The 20,764-nt window shown below is 37.6% G+C and overlaps 1 protein-coding gene across 1 annotated transcript in view; it reads left to right on the top strand.

Annotated features, from left to right (window-relative positions):
* Positions 1 to 20,764, top strand: part of LOC122801387 (aquaporin-12-like) — a 107,239-nt gene that overhangs the window by 72,693 nt on the left and 13,782 nt on the right. Inside the window, exon 2 of the mRNA XM_044070909.1 lies at positions 16,360 to 16,476. Within this exon, the coding sequence (XP_043926844.1) occupies positions 16,360 to 16,476 (117 nt within the window). The remainder of the gene's footprint in view (positions 1 to 16,359; positions 16,477 to 20,764) is intronic.

Below are 20,764 nucleotides of genomic sequence, written 5' to 3'. Positions count from 1 at the left end.
AGAGAAACTTACCAGCTTAAATGTAAACCCATATGTCACAAGATGGGTTGCAAACTGGCTAAAGGACAGAACCCACAGGGTTAGAGTTGCTGGAGCCATGTCAGACTCCAAGCCGGTTACAAGTGGAGTCTCATAGGGCTCAGTCCTTGGCCCCCTATTGTTCGGCATCTACTTCTCAGAAGTACAGGCAAACATAGGAGGACTATGGCTGACAAAGTTTGCGGATGACTGCAAACTGGGTGCCATAGTGGATAGTACATCGGACGCAGACATCCTTCAGAAGGGTCTCACGGAAACTGATAGCTGGTGCCAGAGCCATGGCCTGAAATTAAACGCAAAAAAAGTGTATAGTCATACCCTTCGGGAAAAACAAGGTAACCCCAAGCTACCATATAGGTGGCAACCCACTAAGCACAGAAGAGGTTATCAGGGACCTGGGGACCCAGGTTGACAGTGGCCTCTCACTTGACACTCACGTTGCTAAAGTGGTTCAAAAGACCTTCTACATTGCCCACCTGATCATGAAGGGATTCACATCCAGATCAAGTGAGGTCATTGTTCCCCTGTACTCTTCACTTATCAGACCAATGATCGAGTACAATGCCCCATTCGGGATGTATCTCACCCGACACCTGCAGCAATTGGAGAGACCCCAAAAGTTCCTCACCAAAAGGATAAAGGGACTCCAAAACCTGTCATATGCTGCCAGACTGAAGAAACTCCAACTCTATTCAGTTGCATACCGTCTGCTCAGAGGTGACCTGTGCCTGACATACAAGGCCATGACCAACCCGGAATTAATGGACATGCTCCATCTCAAAAAAAACAAATCCACCAAAACCACTAGAGCAAGAGACTTAAACCTTAGCATGGATATAAATAGGACGTGCTGGAGGGATAGATTTATCACCCAAAGACTCCCCATGCTGTGGAATAAAATCCCGGTCCATGTGAGGCAGAGCACCTCGCTGGCTCTGTTCAAGAGAAATCTTGACCGGTGGATGGGAGATCGTAGGTTTATCCCAGGAATCATCTCTGTGTCACTACTGGACAGAGGCAAAACAAACTAATGGGCACAGTATTTCTAACATAAGGGGCAGCGTAAGCCACATAACTTTGAGCTAGGCTTATAAATGCCCTAGGTCAGTTAGCCTAGTATAAACCTATGAACCTATGAACCTATGATAGAACCCACACTGTAAAAGTAGCCGACTCCAAATCCAGCTCAAGACAAGTGACAAGTGGAGTACCTCAGGGTTCAGTCCTGGGGCCGCTCTTGTTTGGCATCTACTTCTCTGAAGTACAGGTCAACACTAAGGGACTCTGGCTAACAAAGTTTGCAGATGACTGCAAACTGGGAGCCATTATTGAATCCCCAAATGATGTGGATACTGTACAAAAGGGCCTTACAGAAACAGATGCTTGGTGCCAGAGCCATGGGCTCAAGCTCAATGCCAAGAAATGTATTGTTATCCCCTTTGGGAAAAAACATGTATCCATGAATTACCATATAGGTGGCAGTACACTAAACACAGAAAGTGTGATAAGAGACTTAGGGACACAGGTGGACAGTGGTCTCACCTTCGATAACCACATCGCCACAACAGTCAGGAAATCCTTCTATGTGGCACACCTCATCATGAAGGGCTTTTCATCCAGAAAAAAGGAGGTCATTGTCCCACTGTACTCATCCTCATTAGACCCATTATAGAATACAACGCCCCATTTGGTATGTACCTCTCAAGACATCTGCAACAACTGGAAAGGCCTCAGAAATGCCTCACTAAAAGAATCACAGGCCTAAAGCATATGCCCTACGCTGACCGCCTTAAAAAACTCCAGCTATACTCTGTCGCATATCGTCTACTCAGAGGCGATCTCTGCTTAACATACAAGGCCATGTCAAACCCAGAGCTGTTGGACATGCTACACTTAAAGAAATCCCAATCCCTCAGAGCTACGCTCGGGATCTAAACCTTGTCATCACAATAAACAAAACATGCTGGAGGGATAGGTTCCTGACCCAGAGACTCCCCAGACTCTGGAATAGATTGCCCATACATGTCAAGCAGAGTGCCTCTTTGGACCTCTTCAAGAGGAACCTTGACGATTGGATGGGAGAAAGGAAATTCACTCCAGGGATCACGTCAGTTGCCCTGCTAGACAGGGGTCCAGGAAAGTAAATAATGTTGGAAGAAATAGCCAGGGAATTGTTATGGCTAGGCTGGTATAGGCCCTAGGGCTGATAGCCTAGTACCAACCTATGAACCTATGAACCTATGCATGTTCTGTTTGCTATGCAACTGTTCCAAATCTGTTGTTTTGGGTTAATTTGAACACCCATGCATGGTGTTAAAACTAATTTTGAAGTATTTTGTTCATGACTAACCAACATATTTTGTAAAACCTCAACACCATAGCACATCTGGGAAGGCAGATCCCAGTGGATCCACCTGACGTGCCACATCTGGTCATGGCACTGGGTCACAGCATGTCTGGCACCCAACCCGACCTCCTTGTCTGCTGGTCCTGCACCATCTTTGGGTGGAACTGCCTCAGGGGACAGGCCCCCCCCCCCCCAGGAGCAGGCATGGACAAGAAACTGCCACCCGTAGCCAGGTCTGGGGTTTGGTTCATAGTGCCACCCAAATGGAGTTTGGTGGGCAGCTGCACCAGATTGAAGGCCACCTGGTGCATCTTGATGGTCATCTTGCTCCTTCTGTGAAGCCCCCAGCACAGCCACCTTTGGGGCCGTGAAGGTGCAGTGGTGACTGCCCATGGGTGGGGACCTCAGTCCCACTGTATCCATTCATGGGTACGCTCATGGGCATCTGATTTTCAAGCACCCTCCCTGTTTAAGGTTTTTACCCCCACATGTGTCATATATTGCCCTGTCTGCTGTCTTGTCCGTCTTCCTACTCAACTTACCCAAATACCACAGTATAAGGACAAAATGATTGACTTCAACAATTGGCTTAGCTTCTGGTGTCTGCCTGGGAAGACATGATCGACAAATCACAATGCTTTGCCAGAGATGGTCTGTCCCTGTCACCCCTGGGATTCAAGTTACTGGCTAAAGCTCTTGCCACCCCTATAGTGCCTTTTTTAGGCAAGGTTCAAAGGATAAAACCACCACCGTAACAGATACAAGCATGCAAAATCTGAAGGTAATGCTACTCAATGCTAGAAGTCTAAACCTCAAAATGCTCTCTCTCGAGGCACTCCTAAAAATGGAGAACATCAATATCTGTGCAGTGACTGAGACCTGGTTCAAGGCTCCAGAGAGCACCCCTGCAATACCAGGTTACAATTCTTACCACACTTTTCGGCCACAAAACCAAGACCGAAACACTAAAGGTGGATGAGTGTCCATATTCACCAAGGATATTCACACCTCCAGGCTAGTTGCCCAACACAATGCATCTGAAATTCTCCAGGTGCAACTAACACTAGGTAAGACAACAATCCAAATTGTAGCTTGCTACAGATCCCCCACCATACCCCAAGATTCTCACTACACCTTCCTAAACTTACTGGAAAATATTAAGATACAACCAAACACCCTAATACTGGGTGATTTCAACTACCTTGTCATTAATTGGGAAAACTACTCAGGTACCAACTCCTTTTCCCAACGGTTCTTGGAGTTCATAAATTCCAACGCCCTGGATCACCTAATCCATTGTCCCACCAGGGGCTCCAATATCCTAGACCTGGTCATTACCAACATGGGAGGTAGATGCTCCACACCAGTGGTCACCCCCTCATTGGTCAGGTCTGACCATAAGCAAATCACCCTTGACATCCACATCCCACCCCCACCCCCTAGTAAGGAAACCTCCTTAAAAAACTTCTCCAAAGCCAACTTCATGCTACTGAAGTCAGAAGTGACAAACTTCACAACACCCACGCAGACGGGATCTAGAAGTTCGACTGTAGAATGCTACACTAAGGCACTGTACGAGCACATCCACTCGTGCATGAATCGTGCCATCCCAAATAGAAACAAGATGCTCTTCTCCAAAAAAAGGAAGCCAACCTGGTGGTCCCCTGCTATAAACAAACTATACAACAGAAGGAAGAAACTGTTGCAGAAAAGAGGAAAATCCCAGGATGCAAAAAACTCCCTCACCAGCCTCAGTAAGAAGCTGAGATCCCTAATAAAATCCACAAAAGCTAGTTACGAAAATAAAATTGCCAAAGATTCCAAAGACAACCACAAGGCATTCTATAGTTATGTCAAGAATCTAAATGGCAATGCTCAGATCTGCTCTGAGCTACAACAGAATGGCATTAAATATACTGATCCCAAGGATATTGCCAATATCCTGAGAGATCGATTTAGTGCCAACTTCACTCCCCTCTCACCCCCTAAAGGGCCCATCTCAATACCAAAAGATTACAAAATTCCGATAATCACAGCCACACAGGTAGAACCAGCACTCTCCAAAGCTAAGAATACAGCATCCATGGGACCAGATGACATCCCAGGCTGTGTACTACATGAACTACAAAATGAACTGGCACCCCACCTAAGTGTCATGTTTAATCATAGCCTCACCTCAGGCTTCGTGCCCACTGAGTGGCGCACAGCTACAGTTATCCCGCTCCACAAGGGAGGATCCGCCTTAGATCCCGGGAACTAACGTCCTATCAGTTTGACAAGCCTGATCTGCAAGGGCATGGAACATGTTATCATGGAACTTTTAAACAAAGACATTGGCAACCCCCAGACACTGGACCCCACCCAGTTTGGGTTTGTGAAGGGCCGATCTTGTCTCCTGAATCTGATTGACTTCTTCAAATCGGTCTCCAGAGCTGTGGACAAGGGTAAGGTGGTCCACACAGCCTATCTGGACCTTTCCAAGGCCTTCGACACCATCCCCCACTCTAGAATCATAGATAAACTTACTAAGCTGGGCATAAATCCCTACGCCACTCAATGGGTTGCCAACTGGCTTACTGACAGAACCCAGACTGTAAAAGTAGCCGACTCCAAATCCAGCTCCAGACAAGTGACAAGTGGAGTACCTCAGGGTTCAGTCCTGGGACCACTCTTGCTTGGCATCTACTTCTCTGAAGTACAGGCCAACACTAAGGGACTCTGGCTAACAAAGTTTGCAGATGACTGCAAACTGGGAGCCATTATTGAATCCCCAAATTATGTGGATATTCTACAAAAGGGCCTTACAGAAACAGAAGCCTGGTGCCAGAGCCATGGGCTCAAGCTTAATGCCAAGAAATGTATAGTTATCCCCTTTGAAAAAAAACATGTACCCATGAACTACCACATAGGTGGCAGGACACTAAACATCGAAAGTGTGATGAGAGACTTAGGGACACAAGTGGACAGTGGTCTCACTTTCGATAACCATATCGCCACAACAGTCAGGAAATCCTTCTACGTGGCACACCTCATCACTAAGGGCCTTTCATCCAGAAAAAAGGAGGTCATTGTCCCACTGTACTCATCCCTCATTAGTCCCATTATAGAGTATAATGCCCCATTTGGTATGTACCTCACAAGACATCTGCAACAGCTGGAAAGGCCACAGAAATACCTCACTAAAAGAATCACAAGCCTAAAGCAGATGCCATATGCTGACCATCTAAAAAAACCCCAGCTATACTCTGTGGCATATTGTCTACTCAGAGGTGATCTCTGCTTAACATACAAGGCCATGTCAAACCCTGAGCTGTTGGACATGCTCCACTTAAAGAAATCCCAATCCCTCAGAGCCACACGCTCCAGGGATCTAAACCTTATCATCACAATGAATAAAACATGCTGGAGGGATAGTTTCCTGACCCAGAGACTCCCCATACTCTGGAATAGACTGCCCATACATGCCAAGCAGAGCGCCTCATTATCCCTCTTCAAAAGGAACCTTGATGATTGGATGGGAGATAAGAAATTCACCTCGAGGATCATGTCAGTCACCCTGCTAGACAGGGGCCCAGAGAAGTAAATATTGTGGGAAAAAATTTCAAGGGAATTGTTATGGCTAGGCTTGCATAGGCCTTAGGGCTGATAGCCTAGTACCAGCCTATGAACCTATGAACTTACCTTCCCAAATATACCTACTATCCTTCCTCAACATCCCACTCTCACCTTAAAAAAAGGGCATCTGTTCTCCACAAAAAAATTACGCCCCATACATAGCTGTCCATTTTGCACGTGTCCACTGGACACATGTAATCTGGTCAAATTGGCTTGGCAACACATTACTGTTGTCCTCACCCTTCTCCCAGGGGGTTTGAGTGTCCAAATTCACTTCCAAATTCAGTAGAAATTCACAGCTGTTGCTGTAGAAGAAATGGACAGCTATGGACCTTTCTTACATCCTGCACATACCTAGCTACTTTTCATACTGTACTTCCCTCTGTGTGCCCCTCTTTTCACCACTTTCCTATCACCCCTTTTTCTTTTCTTTTAAATAAATTAGTGAAGCTAAAACTGATTAACTGTAGCTTGGCATCACTTACCATCACGCAAACCTACTTACGACTGCTTAAAAGTGCCTTAATCTCTCTGTATCCAACAGGTCTTGTCCTGTTCAGAAACAAAATAGTCAGCACTGCCAAGTCTCAAACCTCTACAATCACAGAAACATACCACTACACCATCTGAACTGTGTGAATCTGTACTGCTGTAACAAACATATCATGCATTCTGGTCATTTACATTAAGGAAAAAAAAGCATCAGTCCCAAGTCTTAAACCCATGAGCCTGTACACTCTAGTCAGAGCAATGTACCACTACACCATTTAAACTGTAGGAAATAATGTTGCTTTTTCAAACATATCATGCAATAGAGGCATACAACATTAGGGAGAAAGCTCTCTGGAATCATTCATGTGTTTTATATATCCATATACACAAATACACACACACACGCACACGCACACACACACACACACACACACACACACACACACACACACACACACACACACACACATATATATATATATATATATATATATATATATATATATATATACACACACATGTCTGTTGAAACATATATATGAAATAGTGGATAAATATAGATATACACATATAAATATATAAAGGAAGAGAAAAATACACGCACACATATATGGATATGGATATATGGAGATATGGATATGGATATATGGAGATATGGATATATATGGATATATGGATATGGATATGGATAGAAAAATTTTTATACTGGATCGGTCGAGGCCCGGGTTAACAATACCCGCCACCAGTACTGTTAGCCTACAGGGTGCTGGCGGAAATTGGGCTACTGTTGGCTGAAGGAGGAGAAGAGGCGGAAGACATGGCCGAAGGCAGGAGGAGAGGAGAAAGGCTAGGACTGTGGTAGTGAAGGTCAGAACTTTGAATGTTGGCAGTATGACTGGTATAGGGAGAGAGCTAGCTGATATGATGGACAGAAGGAAGGTTGGTATATTGTGTGTGCAAGAGACCAGATGGAAGGGGAGTAAGGCTAGGTGTATCGGAGGTGGGTTCAAATTGTTTTATTATGGTGTGGATGGGAGGAGAAATGGCGTAGGAGTTATTCTGAAGGAACAGTATGCTGAGAGTGTTTTCGAGGTGAAAAGAGTGTTGGATAGAGTGATGTTTATGAAGCTGGAAATTGATGGTGTAATGATGAATGTTTTAGTGTGTATGCTCTACAAGTTGGGTGTGCAATGGATGAGAAAGAAAAATTTTGGAGTGAATTGGATGAAGTGGTGATGACTGTACCCAAGGATGAGAGAGTGGTGATTGGAGCAGATTTCAATGGGCATGTTGGTGAAGGGAACAGAGGAGATGAGGAAGTGATGGGTAGGTATGGTGTTAAACAAAGGAATGCAGAAGGTCAGATGGTAGTGGATTTTCCAAAAAGGATGGACATGGCTGTGGTGAATACGTATTTTAACAAGAGGGAGGAGCATAGGGTGACATACAAGAGTGGAGGAAGATGCACACAGGTGGATTATATCTTATGTAGGAGGGCCAGTTTGAAGGAGATTGGAGACTGTAAAGTGGTGACCGGAGAAAGTGTCGTTAGGCAGCATAGGATAGTGGTTTGTAGGATGACGTTGGTTATCAAGAAGAGGAGGAGGAGTGTGAGGGCAGCACCAAGGATCAAGTGGTGGAAATTGTAAAAGGGTAATTGTGAGGTGGAGTTCAGGGATGAGTTAAGGCAGGCACTGGGTGGCAGTGAAGAGTTACCAAATAGCTGGGTAATTACAGCAGAGCTAGTAAGGGAGGCGGCTAGAAAGGTGCTTGGTATCACATCTGAACAGAGGAAGGATGACAAGGAGACATGGTGGCGGAATGAGGAAGTACGGGAGAGTATACAGAGAAAGAAGTTGGCAAAGAAGAAGTGGGATTGTCAGAGAGATGAAGAAAGTAGACAGGAGTATAAGGAGATGAGGTGCATGGCAAAGAGAGAGGTGGCGAAGGCTAAGGATAAGGCATATGAAGAGTTGTATGAAAGGTTGGACACTAAGGAGGGAGAAAAGGACCTGTACCGATTGGCTAGACAGAGGGACCGAGCTAGGAAAGATGTGCAGCAGGTAAAGGTGATAAAAGATAATGAGGGAAACATACTCACAAGCGAGGAGAGTGTGTTGAGGAGATGGAAAGAGTACTTTGAGGGGTTGATGAATGAAGAGAATGAGAGGGAGAGAAGGTTGGATGATGTAGGGATAGTAAATCATGAAGTACAATGGATTAGCAAGGAGGAAGTAAGGATAGCTATGAAGAGAATGAAGAATGGAAAGGCTGTTGGCCCAGATGACATACCTGTGGAAGCATGGAGGTGTTTAGGTGAAATGACAGTGGAGTTTTTAACCAGATTGTTTAATGAAATCTTGGAAAGTGAGAGGATGCCTGAGGAATGGAGAAAAAGTGTTTGGCACCGATTTTTAAGAATAAGGGTGATGTGCAGAGCTGTAGAAACTACAGAGGGATAAAATTGATCAGTCACAGCATGAAGTTATGGGAAAGAGTAGTGGAAGCTAGGTTAAGAAGGGACGTGATGATTAGTGATCAGCAGTGTGGTATCATGCCAGGAAAGAGCACTACAGATGCAATCTTTGCTCTGAGAGTGTTGATGGAGAAGTACAGAGAATGTCGGAAGGAGTTGCATTGTGTTTTTGTAGACTTAGAGAAAGCATATGACAGGGTGCCTAGAGAGGAGTTGTGGTATTGTACGAGGAAGTCAGGAGTGTCAGAAAAGTATGTAAGAGTGGTACAGGATATGTACAAGGGTAGTGTGACAGCGGTGAGGTCTGCTGTGGGAGTGACGGATGCGTTTAAGGTGGAGGTGGGGTTACATCAAGGATCAGCTCTGAGCCCTTTCTTATTTGCAATGGTGATGGACAGGTTGACAGACAGGGTTGTGGACAGAGGGAGATGCAGGACAGGAGTGGGAACAGGTGGGGAGACCCGGGGAGAGGAGATATTTGAAGAAAAATAATAAATAAAAAAATATATTTTAAAATAAGGAAAGGTGGGTGGGGTGGGTGGTGGGTGGTGGTTTAAATATTTAATATTAATAAATATTAAAATAAAGAATAAAATATTAAAATTAATATTTTAAATATTAAATAAAAATTAAAATTAAATATTTATATTTAAATATTAAAAAAAGGATTTTTATTAAATTAAAATTTAAGTTTGTGGGTGTGTGAGGGTGGAAATTAAATAATATATTAATAGATTAAGGTTTGGGGGGGGGTTTTGGTTTGGTGTGTGGGGGGATTATATATTAAAAAATGTGGTGAATAAATAAAAAAAAAATTTAAATAATTTATGGATTTAAAATATTTTTACAACAAATGAAAAAAAAATAAAATATTTTTATAAGGACAAAAGAAATTAAAATATATATGGATATATATATATATATATATATTATATATATATATATATATATATATATATATATATAATTTTTTTTTTTTGTTTGTGTTTGTTGGTGTTATATTAAATTATATTATTTATAAATTTTTATATATGTGTTAAATATTTAATTATTAAAATATTAAAATATATATATATATATATATATTATATATATATATATATTATAATTATTATTATATATATTTTATATATATATATATATATATTTAAAATTTATGTGTTTGGTGGGGTAGTGGTTGAATTTTTTAATAATTTATATTAAAATTTTTTTGTTTTGTGTTTTTGGGTGTTTTTTGTTGGGTGTTTAAATAATAATTATTTTTAAAAATTTTTTATAAAATTAATAAAAATTTATATTAAACATGTTTTTATATTTTACACACTTGGAAATAAATTAAATTATTTAAAAATTATTGAAAAAAATTGGTTTTTATAATTATGTACAAAAATTATGGATTTTAATTTTTTATTTTTAATAACCCAAAATTTAATTATTTTAACAATTGATTTTAATTATTTTTTAGCTGTTTGCACCAAATTATACCTGATTTTACAATTTTTTAAAAAGGTTGAAAATTTGAAGTGATTGAGCACAAAGGAAGTGATGTCACAAGACCTAAAAATTATATATTATTAATAATAATTATTATAATTAACATCATTAAAAAAATTATATATAATAAATTTAACCGGGGGTTTGGGCCTGAGGGAACCAAAAGGTGGGTTTTTTTTGTCAATAAAGTGTTCATATTTAAAATTAATGGGTTTTAAAGGTATTTTTGGGAACGTTTAGGAAAGGGGAAATTTAAACAAAAAATTATGTTTTTTAAAAAATTTTTTTGGTGGAAAAATAAACCAAAAAATTTACGGGATTTAAACAGCCGTTTTCTGCTTTTTACAAAACCTTTGCAGAAGGGTGAAATTTAACAGGTTCTTAACAGGATTTAAATAAACTTGTTTTGGATAATTTTATGGTTTTCTACTACGGCCTGCCCAAAGGGTTTTTTAAATAAAAATTTTCTTTATTTTTGAACAAAAAGACTTTTTACCTATTTTATTTTGTTAATTTGTGCTTGTAAAAAATCAAAGAAATTATAAACAGGAAGAAGAAAAAGAAAATTTAAACTTTCTGGAATAAACCATATTCATTTTTCCGGAAAAAGACTCTGAACCCCGAGGCCCAAAAGGGTTACCAAAGAAATTACTTTTTAAAAAAAATGTTAAAAAAAACTTTTAGGTATCAAGAAAAATTAACCAAGAGCCCTTTTAAAAAACCTTTTTTTTTAAAATCAAAAGATTAAAAGTGAATGGAAAAAATATGAAAAAAAGGAATACCAGAAGAAGCTACCTTGAACAAGAAATAACAAAAACAAAGAGCATATCCCAAATTTTTTTGGGGAAAAGTGTTTGAAAAATTGAGATAATTTATATTTTTTAAAAGAAATTTGGAACAAAAAAGTAAGATTGGAGGGATAAGGGATTTTAAACAAGGAAATCTTATTGGCCCTTGGGCAATAGAATTATGACCGGGGGGAAAACAAAAGTAAGAAAAAATAGAGTTCTTTCGGAAATAAATTTACGTAGATATAAAGAATAATTGAAAATTAAAATTTCCTGCAAAAGGACCATCCAAAAAATTCAAATAATAAATTTTTAGTGTTTAGATTGAAAAGAAACAAATTTGGACCCAATTAAAACTATGGATAGTATAATTTAAACTTAAAGCACTAAAACTGGATGTATTAGAAGAAAACCACCCTTAAAAACTGGGTCATTAATGTCCCGTCCCTTTTTCCACTCCAATTTTAAAAGGAAAAGATCGACAAAAGCAGGGGGGCAAAGGGGGTTTCCCCGAAAAAAAGATAGGTCCAACCTTAAAGAAAATTGGGGAAAAGACAGGGAATCATTGATTTGGAATATATAAGGGATCATTAACCAAGGAAAAACTCTTGTATTGAAAAAAACCCTTTTTTTTAATCGTAAAAAAGAATTCAATTATAAAGATTAAAATTTTAAACAGGAAATTCAGACGCTTGACACTTCACCAGTTATAGAGGAGCATGCCCCTTTTGAAAAAGCCTTTAAAAAATTAATGCTAATAGATGCATATTAAAAATTAAGGGGCAAGAATGTATAAATTAAAGGAACAGAATAAGAGAGGTATAATTTTAATTTAAGAACACTTTTGAAATTAAAATGATGATGTTTGGAAAGATGCATACATTGTTTTGGGAAAGAGAGATATATCTCTATATGATGAAGGGTGAATTTTATCCATTCACAAAATGTTATAATTTAAAAAAAGTTTCTATATTTCTGAAATAAACCTGTAAGGGGAATTAATAATGTCTATAAAAACTTAATTAAAAATAATCCCCTTTAAAAGGCATCCCAAAAACCAAGACCCGATAACCTCCCCGAGAAATTTTTTGAGAAGAGGGTTAAAAACTAACTTATTTTAATTTAAGACCCATTGGAATAAATTTATATTGCACTGCAATTCCTTTTGGATTTTATGTGCAACGAAAGCATAAAGTAGATGATAGATTCGGTTAGTTTCAAATGTTCAGTTTTTTAAAAATCCCAATCAAAAATAGATGCTTTAAACCTGATAGCAGACCCGACCCGATGAAACCAGTGACATAGTGAGCTTATGATTTTTTTAAATAAAAATTTTTTTTTTAACATCAACAATTAGAATGATGGACATGGGACTTATTCAATTATGCCAACCTATTATGCTTTGGGAAAATGTCTTTTTTTCAACTTAAGTATAAAAAAATCAATTTTATGTAATTTTTAGATGTTTTTGATTTAAAGTCTATGAAGTGAATTTAATTTCTAAAAAAAACCACCATTATTTAAAAATTTTTCCATGACAGTTTAAAAATGGGTTTTTTTATGTGTATTAAAATTATTCCTTTAATATTGCAGAAAAGCCCGTTCAGCTCATTTTAGTCTAGTTGTATGGTTTGAATATTGGGAAACTGAATTTTCATTAAATTAACGAAACAGGATATAAATAGAGTTAATAATTAAACAACAATTACTTAAAGCTCAGAAATTTCCAAAACTTAAGGTAGATGGTTTAAAAAGATAGTGCTTCACCTTATTTTATCTATTCAAAGAAATTAGATGTCTTATAAAACTTATATTAAAAATGAAAAATTTTTATCCCAAAAACAAAAATCCTAAAAAGATTTTTAATCTATTATAAATTGATTGTTTTTGGAATTTTTGCCCAGCTTCTTTCGCAAATTAATTTACACGTTTATGTATTTTTAAAAGACTATTACTAAATAACCAAATTTTCCAATTGCAGAAATGTAAATTTGATTTAATAGACATGAATTTATAATTAATTACATGTTTTTAAATTTTATAGTAGCTGAACACCACATTATATCTAGCATTTCACATTTTTTGGGCAAATAAGGAGTGAGTAGAACAGGAAATGTACAAAAAGGGTAAAATATAAAAATATATTAAATTTATTATAATAAATTAAATTTAAAAGCATGAAGTTTCTACCTTTAAAGGGGGATTTTGCAAAAAAGAAAAGAATAAACTGTGGTCTTCAAAGTAATTGAATATATTTTATTTATTATATATGAATTTTTTTAAGTAGTATATTTTATATATAACAAATATATTATGCATATTATAACATTTTTATATATTAAATTTCAAAATTTAATAATAAAATATATATGTTATATAGCAATAAATATATATATATATATATAGGATATATATATATATATATATATATATATATATATATATTAAAATACTGGATATTTAATAGGGGGGGGGGGGGGGGGGGGGGGGGGGGAGGGGGGGGGGGGGGGGGGGGGGGGGGGGGGGGGGGGGGGGGGGGGGAGAGGTAAACCCCTTTTCCAAACAACATCCAAAAGGGGATTTTTTAAACAGTACCAACCAGGGGGAAAGGGCGTCCTAAGTTGCCTAAGGTTTTATCAATCCCTCACTGGACTTAAAAACTCATAACAAAATGTAAACCCCTTCAAATGGGTTCCTGGTGATGGCCCCGGGCAGGTTCTCCCATTGAAAAAGTGTCAAAGGGGCCCAAGGGTCTCCTGGGCCCCCCTTTTTTTCATTACTTTTTAAGTAAAGCAAACACGGGGGGGGTTTTGGCTGAAAAATTTGAGAGTCAAATGGGGGGAAAAAAACCAACCGCAAATACCTTAAACCCCAAAAAGGATAATGGTCCAACCTTAAAAATTAAATCCCAAAAATGCATGTAACCCTTCAAAAATGGTTCCCCCCTTCCCATTATGGAATCCCAAACACAAAAATTTAAGGGTGGGAACCCATTGCATCCTTTTCACGCCCTAAATTTTGCTAAATATTAGGAAATTCCTTTCCCCCTTATATGAAGGGTTTAACAAATCAAGGGAACTTCCCCCCCAACCCATCATATCAGCCAATGAAGTACAATGCCCCATTCAATGTATCGGAATTGCACAGGGGAAGGAAAAAGTTTAAAAAAGGAAAATCTAAAAACGCTTAGCCCCCGCTAAAAAACCCCATTATAAGTTGCCCCCTTTGCTAAAGGGGTACCATCCTGAAACAAGGATGCCCCTTTATAAACATGCTTCTTCCAAAAACAATTGGACCCACAAGGGGGAGACTTAAACCTAAGGTTATTAAAAAATTAATAATTATAAAAATTATTGTAAAAAACCCGGTTTATGTCAAGCCCTGGGCCCTTTTTCAAGGGAACTTGCCAAATGGATGGGGTCGCAGATAACCCGGGGTCCTCATTTTTCACTGCTAAGAGGCAAGCAAAATAAGGGGCATAGTTTTAACTAAAGGGTGGGTCCACAAACTATGGGCTAGGCTTTTAAAGCCTGGGCAGATACCAGTAGAACCTATAACCTATTTAACCATGAACAAGCATTTGCTTCAATTTGTGCATGGATTGATATATATGGGTATGTGTCAACACATTGTGGGTAAGAAACCTAAAATCTTTGATGAAATGAATGTCATAAAATGAACTATATATATATATATATATATATATATATATATATATATATATATATATATATATGTATATATATATATATATATATATATATATATATGGATATATATATATATATATATATATATATATATATATATATAAATATATGGCTATATATACATATATATATATATATATATATATATATATATATATATATATATATATAAAATATATATATATAAATATATATATATATATATATATATATATATATATATATATATATATATATATATATATATATATATATATATATATATATATATATATATATATATATATATATACATATATATATATAAATATATATATATATACATATATTATGTATGGATATATATATATATATATATATATATATATATATATATATATATATAGATATATATATATCTATATATATATATATATATATATATATATATATATATATATATATATATATATATATATATATTATATATGGATATATATATATATATATATATCCATATATATATATATATATATATATATATATATATATATATATATATATATATATATATATACATGGGTTCATGTCATTTGATCGACAGTTCATTTCACTGACAGTTCATTTCACTGACAGTTCATTACATCAACAAGCATTTGCCCCCTTCCCCAATGTTGTGCGACCCTGGCATTGATATATATAGTTAGGGGGGGTGTGTGGGGCACAGCCCCCACATTAGTGTGGTGGAAAGCCCCCACCTAAAATGCTTGTCGATGTAATGAACTGTCAGTGAAATGAACTATATATATACACTCTACATAATACTTCCTCTACAGAACATGTATATATAGATATGGATATATATATATATATATATATATATATATATATATATATATACATATATATATACATATATATATATATATATATATATATATATATATATATATATATATATATATATATATATATATATATATAGATATATATATAGATATGGATATATATATGGATATGTATATATATATATATATATATGTATATATATATATATATATATATATATATATGTGTGTATATATATATATATATATATATATATATATATATATATTATATATATATATATATATATATATATATATATATATATATATCCATATCTATATATACATGTTCTGTAGAGGAAGTATTATGTAGAGTGTGCCCGTGTTTGTGTTTGGGAGGTTTCTGGTGTTTAAGTATGTTTCTGGTGAGGACCTTCGTATATGTTCTGTAGGTATATGTGATATGTGTTTGGGAGGAGTAGGAGGTGAGGTGTGCATGCTGACAACCCTAGCATGTTATAAAATAAATGTATTTTTTTTTGTTTTGTCTGACTAATTCTGATCATCTTTTTCTTATGTTCTCATGTAGCCGGTTCATATACTGCAGCATTCTTCAATCCTGCACTGGCCTATTCTGTCACTTTCCATTGCTCAGGCAACACCACGCAAGAATACATGATTGTTTACTGGCTTGGACCTTTTGTAGGTGAGTAGATATTGTACTTTTGTTACAGAAATGGCCTCTGTTCTGACTTAGAGGAGAAAATATTTGCATTACAGCATCATCTCTGTTTTGCATTTTATTTTGCCTATCTGCATGCGATACCTGCCTGCCATTCATTCTGTCATATTCCCTCCTGCACCTATCATTTCAATCTTCAGTGAAATGAGGGTTATTTCTCCCTAACATTAAAATGGTGTTCAGTTTCACCTTCTCAAATCTAAGCTTTCTGAGCTGGTTGTGAGAACACCCTGTAGTATGTCTTCAAAGTATAGCTAGTAAGCTGTGTTATCATTTTATAGAGACTACCAACACTGGAGTTGCGGTGGAATTCATAGCCACATTACCAAATGCATAACAGGGCTGCATGCCAAGTAATGTCCAAATAGCTCATTGCAATTTAGATATATAACCTCTCCTGTACTAATCAAACTAAGATCAAAGCTCATTTGCAGTGAGTTATGTAGATTACATCTCTGCTACTGCTATGAGTATGTTTATTTATTTATTTATTGCATTTGTTAACCGGGAGGTCCACTGGGCCTAGAAAGGGCTCATTTTCAGTGGAGGCCCAGGGAGAAAAGCTCCACATTAATTACATACAAAGTGAAATATTCATGCACAGAACCAAGTATGAGGAGCAATACTTTCACATTCAAAAAAAAAAAAGAAAAATAATAGCAACAACAGTGATTATGTTTACAATCAAGGTATAAATTTAGGGTACAGATGGCATACATTCAAATAACACGTAAGTATAAATATATCTGCAGAATACTTATCAGACTTAGGGGAATAAAGGAGGAGAAAGAAGGGCTAGAGGAGGGAGAGTCAAGCTAAGATTTTGAGTGTTTCTGCGTAGAGAATATGCATATTAAAACCTACACATTCTGTTTGTATCTGCTTTAGCAAGATCTTTAAAGACAGGCAATGAGTGTAGATGTTTGTCAAAGCAGTACAGATTTGAGGGTGAAGTTGGACTCGGGAGGGAGTGCTATGCTAGTGAGAATGTGGCATGACAGCCATAACTAACGAACTCCAACCAGTCTGCTATGCAAGCAGCTTACAATGATGCCTTATACCAACAACTGTTATGTGGTGTGAAAGCCCTTCTGCTATTACTTTAAAAATAGTGTAACGACATGAAACTGTTACATGACATTAAAAAGGAGTGACTCAACTTTGAAAAGAAAACACTCCATGAATCAGCTGAAGTCCCAGTGCCAACTCTGGAGAAGTTAATGACTGCTGGAGTCGGGGACATGGCAGAATTTGGAAGGGTGACAAAGTATTTGTTTTTAATGAATACTGCAGCCAGCAGCATGCCCCAGTGGGGGACATGGGTAAAGTACTGTTTTTAATGAGTGGGCTGTAGTCAATAATCTGCTAGCACCAGAGATCACTAGGTGTGTGTGAGGTTTTTTATCCTTAATAACTTTGATGCAGCTAATGACGTATGAGAACTGGAGAAAATGGCAACTGTGGTGTTCTTATTGAGTGCTGAAGCTAATGATGTGCCAGCACTGTGGGAAGGCAAAAGGGTGTTATTCTTAATGACATCTACAGCTGTGGCATGATAAGAGGGGAATAGTGGGCATTTTTAATATGTACTGTTGCTGCTGCTGCTGTTACAGACATGTCAGAGAACAGAGGTTGGAGGGAACATTATTTCATTAACAACAGGTAGGAAATGACAGCTGAGAGGTGAGGTGGAAAAGAGAGTTACGTATCAAATTGAGAACAGTCAGGGCATAGCGCAAGAGAGATTGATGCTCTGTTTATTTATTGAATGATCAGGGTATGAAACAGGTTGGGGAACTACGGGTATTGCCTCTCTTTATGGATTGCTCAGGGACATGGTGACACTGGGGCAAGTGGCAGAATGTGCATTAGTAGCTTCCACTGCTGTCGGGGAATGAGAATGTGGGTGAGGGTAGTCAGGGAGGATTACTACTTATTATTTGTATGACTAAGGACTAACACTGGGGGGTAGGAGGGGTGTATTTGAAGTATGAACACCCAAGTTTACTTCCATTTAACTAGATCTGTTGCTTGTTTTTTGTTATAGCTTCAGGGTGTAACTAACTGGCTAACCAATGTCATATCTGTTGAATGGCAACTGACCAGCAACTTCTATGCCTTTCCTTATCTTTCACTAATACTCTGCCTTCCCAATGTCAAATCCATATTACTGTCTCTTCTGATCAGCTGCCCTATTAAACCTCTTACCCAACCAATAACACAAGTCATTGTTTTGAAGCAAGCAATCTAGCAATTAGGTACTAGCCCTTTGCAATATGTGGCAAACTGTATTAGAAGCTCATGGCAGCCCAGGCATCCTCTTATAAAAAACTCTCCCTTTTCTTATTCTCAGAGGTTCAGTGCTCCTGCTACCTCTAACAGATATGACTTAAGGCTTAAAGCAAATCCTAACTACTTACCCCTATCTCATTCATGACAGTTTGCATCACCCCCTTCATCGCAAGTCCCCTAATCATTGCCTACTAGCAGAACATTAACCTGTCATGAATCAAAATCAATACCTGATTTGCCAGTGGACTATGACTGACTGACACAACTGGACTCCTCATTCTAATAAAGAACATAGCTGGCTATAATGCAATACAACATAATAAATTCTTGAACTCTATGAAGCTTCCACAGTTTCCAACCTAAACCTTTGATTTGTATATTTACAGCATTGGTCTAAAACTTTCCCATCTGCCCAGCTGGTATCTGTACCAGCCGTGCATGATGCATTTCCAGGTCAATATCAGGAGACTGATGATCCCATTCTGTAGCACAGTACTGTAACACTTGCCTTCACACTTTTTTTGCACCTACTGTTCATGACACAGTCATATCTAACTTTGACTCTGCTCTTGACTTTCTTCCTTTTGCATGCTTCTCACTGTAACAATGGTATAATAAGCCTTCTGGATATTAAGTTCATGAGCTCATAAAGGTTACCCCTGCATCAAGGCCCAGGTTTAACACTGTTCCTACTGCCCATTTCCTCCCATCTTGCTTCCACTACTTTAGGTTTTGATTATCTCCTCTTCATATGTATTAGTTGGGCAACACTCTGGGTGCACTTTAATCAGTTGAAGCAAGTCCTGTCTAAACACACTAAAACAAATTCACAAACTGAAACATTGCATTAACACAAATCACACCACAAGCACTGCACACAAAACAAATCGCACTCAATCAGCAGAATAAGGTAGTGTAAGAGTTGTTTATGGATACACTTTTCCATAATTTTAGCCAGAGGGGAAAGGATAGCTATTGGTCTACAGTTTGACAGCTCAATGGAGCTGCCTCCTTTGTGGAGTGGTATGACATGTGATATTTTCCAGATATAGAGGATAGAGGCTTCAGTTATGGTTCTGTTTGTTTATCAAAATAGAGACAGGGTATGCTATAACATCAGCAGCTTTTTGCAGGTAGTCTGCAGGGAGGAGGTCAGCTGAAAGGGTGGTTGGTTTGAGTTTTTTAATTAGGGCTCTAATGACTGAAGTCAGAAATTTTTGGAAGCTAAAGGAGAGAATGTCGCTGGGTTTAGGGGTTTCAGCGTTAGGACAAGTGGGTTTAAGTTTGCTAGCAAGGGCCTGGATGGTTTCTGTAAAGAAACTGTTGAAGGTGTTGCCAATGGACTCTTTTGAGTTGGGGCTGAGGGAGCTGGAGTTGTGGATTGCCATGGGTGGAGGAGTTTGTTAATACCTGCCCAGAACTTCTGTGGCTTGTTGTGGTGTTTCTGCTGTAAATGGTAGAAATATTTTTTTTGTCTAGTAATATGGATTTTTTTTGTATCATTCCTATATTGTCGAAATGTGAGTTGATCTTTTGGGGCTTTAGAGGAGCACCAGGTGGTCCAGGCATTATTTCTTTGGATGATCTTTAGTTTGGTTTCTTTAGTGAGCCAGGGGGCAACTTTTGTTTTAGTTAGCGCGTGCAGGTGCATGGTTGTCAAGGATGGCCAGGGATGTGTTATTAAAGTGTGTTACTGCTTCATCTAGTGGTAGTTTGTTTTAGAATTGACCAATTGCATAATGTAAGTTCTTCTAAGAATTTATTAAGGTTGAAGTTCTTGTTATTTGTTATTGTTTTAAAGGTGGGTAGATGTGGACATTCAACTTTATGCCTAATAGTATACGTTAAGAAATGATCATTTAGATCTTCAGGGAGATTACCTGATTTGTACATGTGGTGGGGGGATATTAATTAGTATCCAGTCTAGGATACTTTCTTTATTGTTAGGCTTGCTAATGCT

This window comes from Protopterus annectens, chromosome 4.part1 (assembly GCF_019279795.1).
Source record: "Protopterus annectens isolate FY-2018-M chromosome 4.part1, PAN1.0, whole genome shotgun sequence".
NCBI classification, from domain to species: domain Eukaryota; kingdom Metazoa; phylum Chordata; order Ceratodontiformes; family Protopteridae; genus Protopterus; species Protopterus annectens.
Note: the sequence above shows the minus strand (reverse complement) of the source record. Positions and strands in the feature narration are given on the sequence as shown.